Source organism: Penaeus chinensis, chromosome 12 (assembly GCF_019202785.1).
Source record: "Penaeus chinensis breed Huanghai No. 1 chromosome 12, ASM1920278v2, whole genome shotgun sequence".
Taxonomy (NCBI): domain Eukaryota; kingdom Metazoa; phylum Arthropoda; class Malacostraca; order Decapoda; family Penaeidae; genus Penaeus; species Penaeus chinensis.
The window spans coordinates 7,774,570-7,779,569 of record NC_061830.1 but is presented as its reverse complement, the minus strand read 5'-3'; the positions used below and the strand labels follow the sequence as shown (position 1 = coordinate 7,779,569).

The following is a 5,000-nucleotide window of genomic DNA, read 5'->3' as shown; positions in this document are numbered from 1 at the left end:
CAATGATGTGGTGTCAGCTGTTCCTGTAAAGAGTGAAAGCAAATTGAAGAATAATCCCACAAGTGAAGAAGAGGAGAAAAGAGACACTGTAAGTGAAGATAAGTCAAACTCCGACACCAATGTGTCAGTTTAGACAGAAATATAACTGTTGTAGAAAAAAATGATGGCAAAGAATTATTTTAGTGAATTGTACAGTTGATTGGACTAGTGTATGCAGAGCTTGTTGATATTTCTCTACAACTTTTTTGATTTCATTGGGTTCCATATCATCCACAAGATATACACATCCATTCCAAATATATTGTTTATTTCTAAGAGTACACATGGTTCTATACACTAAAGAAGTGAATGGGGGGAGTATGTCTTTAGCCATGCTGTCAAGTCCAAAGACACAGATACTGAACACATTTTTTTTTTTTTTTTTTTTTTTTTTTTTTTCCACACATATATATGTCTGATTTACACATGTAATACCTTCACAGTTTTGGTTGTTTTATTAGTTGTGCACCATTGTGTGATTAATCAAACACTAATTTGTTTATTTTTTCATGTCATTTATTGTTGTGACCAGACTGTAATTCAGAATACTGGATGTACTTTTGTCTCTTTTTTTATAGATTGCATTGGAACAAAAGTATTGGTATATGCAGGAGCAAGGGAGAAGTATTAAGTCACAGACTGTTACTTCTGTTTCATTGAATTGTTTTTTTGGTTCCAAAGTACTTAGTTATTGAATTAGAGAGTACAGGTAGAAATGTAAAAAGTTTCATAATACTTCTGACCAGTGTATTGTAAATGGAAACAAAGGTGTAATATGGTAAGCTAAATAGCAGATTCGGCACACTACTGTCTAAATCTGCTTCCCACTATTGATTATGGTTATGAATGACTCTCAGTTCCACATCAGATCAGAGAATGACATCTCACTTAAGTTAGTTCCTTACTTTCCTTGAAAACAAAAAGTGCAATACATATATAACATTTTATGTATATATATATATATATCACACCTCGTCATTTATGAAATTATTGTAGTACACCATTAAATAGGTCGGCATTAACAGAGATGATTAGCATACTACCTGAACAAGCTTGGATATTTTTAATCATGTATAAGAAGTTGGGTTATTACAAGTTTTGCTTTGCATGAGTATATATAACTTTGTATCTTAAAAGTTTGTTCATTTGTCTAGGGATGTATAAGTAAAGTAGATGATTACTTAAGGCATCTGTTTTATAATCCATCCTTTTGCACTAAGAATGGCTGTGATATTGTCACAGGGTGCACTGTGGTAAAAGCTGTAGTCCATAATGGCAGTGGGCAGTTTTGTTTATAAAGTGCTTCTATATTGAACAATTATCAGGAGGATCAGAATGTTGATTGTTTGAAATAAGGAATGTAAGTCATTTTTAGGGAATATTATAAGGAATATAAGCTTGTGACTAATGTGAACTGTTGCTGATTTTTGAAATTTAGTTTCTTTCTTAATGTTATTATACTTTCATGAACCTCTTATCATTGAAAGTGTGTGGATATGCCTATTAATGTAAAATCATTCATGTAAATTAATATATATGAAGATGTGGGGTTACACCAGATTATGACTTTTGCCCTTTTTACTCTTTCTTTTACACTGAAATGTATTGCAGAGGGAGTGAATGATATTAAAGACATGAACTTAGAGGGGAGCCTTAGCTTTCACATAAAATTAAGAATAAACAAGCCAATTTGAGCTGGCTACTTGCCACTAGATTTGTAAGTCGTCCTGCACAAACATGAACATTTTGAGACAGAAGTAAAGTGGAGAGTATTTGTAAGATCCTTAGATGATATTGAGTGCTTGGCACATTATTTACACTCCCTTTTTAAAAATTATTTGAGTTTGTCACTTTGCCAAGCACTGAGAATGGGTTAATGTGATACTCTCAGATGGCAATGTTATTGTTTTGTTTTTCCTTTGTGTGAATGGTAATTTATTTCTTTGTTTGCAAAGAAGAGTTTGATTTTTTTTATTTATAAACATTCCATACATGTGGAGCTTATAATATTATTCTGAATAACAAAATAGAAAGAAAAAAATATTGATATAAATCAAGATATTGAGGAGAATGTATGTATGGTATTGGATATGTTTTTCTTCCTATTCTTTTTTTGTAAGCTTTAAGTAAGTAAAATGATTTCCAAAATGCATAGTATATTTCTGCTTCCTTGTAAGACAATTAGGTTTTAGTTTTCAGTTTCATTTGTAATACTGCAAATGAGGGCGTAGAAGTACAGACTTTTTAGTTAATATGCTGAATATTGTATATTCATTGTTATAAAATATAACATCTTGTAAATTAGGTGTATGTAAGACTTTCTGGCAAAATTTAGAACTGGAACTTGCAGTCAGAAATATAGAAAAAAGAATGATCTTACAAATTGCTATATTATTTGTATATTGTTAATTGTTTGTATATAAATATTTGGTAGTTTTTATCTTCACTTGAATATACATTATTAATTACATCATTTACAAATATAACCACCAGTAACCACAATATAGTCATTTGAAGTCTTGTAAAGTGTGTTTCTTAATAAGATGTATTCATGTGTTAAAATTGTGTACCTTTTCGAAAGATGTGTTTTTGTGCTAAAGTGTGTTTCTTTGCTTAGGTTGGTTTAAGTGTGTTAGTGTGTTTAACCCCTGGTAACAATAATTTCTCAGGTGCTACAGTTGGTGAGTATCTTTTCTTCCCAGAAAGCATCACAGAAAGATCCAGCTGTCTTGAGAAGCATCAACAGAATTCATCTTTCTGTCTTTATGTATTGGCGGCTCACAGAGGACTGTGCAAAGAGGATTGAGTATAGTTGCATTCTCTTTGTGAAAGTTATTTAACTGAATGTAATGACTGAGGCATAAGAGAAAAATGAGTGAATGTTTTGTTTGTAACTTCTCAGTATTTATGCCTACGGAAGATGAAAATGATTTAGGGACCTTTTTCATCTGTATTTTTTTCTCTCTCTCTTTTTTTTTAAGGTACAGTTACATCTTATATCAATAATGCTGGTGCCATTTCAGTTTTAAGAGCATCAGATTGATTCATATACCATCTGGTGTATGTATGGCTATGTAATTCCATTTCATTTCCATCATGACAATCTATTTGAGTGGGCTTCCTGGTATTACTGTAAGGAGATGTATTATTTTGTAATTAAAATATGGTTAATTAACATTCACAGCAGTGTTAACTGTGAATTGTTTCTGCGTGTTCATTAAAAATATTACTCTGTACCATATTTTATTGACGTATCTATTTATTTCAATTTTAAATTTAGGAAAGTATGTATCGCAGTGGTTTACCAACTGTGTGTGTGTTGTTAAATGATTTAAATATTTAATGCTGTTTTTGTTTCCCCCTACTGATCTGTTTTTTTCATAATATCTGTGCTTTCAGGGTGATTTCAGATGTTTTTCTGGCCAGTTATACAATTTTCCTGTACTCTGTTGACTTGCATTTACAGACTGCCAGTAGTGTTAATTTTTTAAAATATTGGCTAAATATATCGTGCAGATTTTATAAGTTATGCATGAATGAGTTCCTCTGGATATAACAATGGCAGTTCATAATATATATATAAGGGTATTTCTCTTGTGAAGTGAGACTGTTATAGTACTTAAAAAAGTCTTTCCCCCCCCCCCCATCCCCCATCCCTTGCTCATTGTTTTTGTGGGGGATCTTAGGAGATGGAAACTGAGGCCCAATGTAGGGGATCAACCCTGCCTTGGACCTCAGCCCTTACATCGACAAATTTTCCATGGTCTTTTTTTTTTTCCTCCTTTCCTTTTCCTTCTCTTCTTCAACCCCTTCTTGTGTCCACTGATCCTAGTTATCAGTTCATTTTTACCCTTATTGCCACAATACTTTATCATGATGCTTTACTTGGGGCTTTGCCCTCAATCCCTACCCTTGCTGTTTTTTGAATATGCTGTAAATTACCTTAGATGTTGATGCGGCAAAAAAAAAAAATAATAATAATAAAATAAATATTGCTATTTTATATTTGGAGAAGAAAAAAACAACAGGTTCCCTCTTGAGAAAGCTGTGTTTATGGTACATGAAGGAAGTCTCTTAAATATTTCAGGAGTAGCCATGGATTAAGAATTGGTTCAGTAAAGGACAATGAAGAATTTTTCAAAACATTTCTGACTGAAAAAAGTGATAAGCTTATGCTTGATAGTGTCGATATTTTTGCATTTTGATTTGGTAGACCATATAGACTAAGATTTTATAAAAAACGTTTCTTTCAACCCTGCCTGCAGTGGATGCCATCTGAAGAGAACTTTTGTTTTGAGGATATGAGAATATCTTGGTACTTACTATAAATTTATTTATTTTCTTCTCTTGTATGCTTCCATTATCTGATGTACTGTGCAACAAGTTTAACAATTCTAATTTTAAATGTCTACAAAGAAATATTACTTTGAAATGTCTGAGATCCTAATTCCATATTACAAAATAAAACTGACATATCAAAGTATATAAAAAGTATCATACATAACATGAATAACAAGATCATATGCCAATTTTCTTGTTGAAAAGTATCTAACACATTCTCATGTGAACTATATTGCACACGTCAATATTTGTTTTTTTTTGTTTTTTGTTTTATCATATCTTTTCCTTGTTTTCTTATTTTCTTTTCTTTATGAGCACTATCAATAAGGTTGCTGTTTTTGCTGCCATGACTGAATATATAAACAGTCAACTACAATTTATGTACTGTTTCTGTTTACATAAAAGGAAAAATAAAAATATATAAATACCCCTTATTAGGTAAAATAATGCTATCTGCTCTCAACTACCTTATGAAATTTTGTCTATAGAGATGTTCTTAATCTTTGGAGCCAGATGCCTTCTGATTGTTTTCTTTAAGCAAACCCCACAAGTGTATGTAGTCTATTCTAACCTTATAGATATTAGCTTCCGAGAATCAGCATCATGCAACCTGTAGAAAT

At 31.6% G+C, this 5,000-nt stretch overlaps 2 protein-coding genes across 2 annotated transcripts in view; one reads left to right on the top strand and one right to left on the bottom strand.

Moving 5' to 3' along the window:
• The window catches only part of LOC125030952, a 24,471-nt gene extending 21,089 nt beyond the window's left edge, over nt 1-3,382 (top strand). The window contains exon 9 of the mRNA XM_047621371.1: nt 1-3,382. This exon is cut by the window's left edge and continues 320 nt beyond it. Within this exon, the coding sequence (XP_047477327.1) occupies nt 1-133 (133 nt within the window). The 3' untranslated portion in view covers nt 134-3,382.
• Nucleotides 3,383-4,355: 973 nt separating this feature from the next.
• The window catches only part of LOC125030951, a 19,371-nt gene continuing 18,726 nt past the window's right edge, over nt 4,356-5,000 (bottom strand). The window contains exon 4 of the mRNA XM_047621370.1: nt 4,356-5,000. This exon is cut by the window's right edge and continues 529 nt beyond it. The gene's annotated coding sequence lies outside the window, so the exon portion shown is untranslated.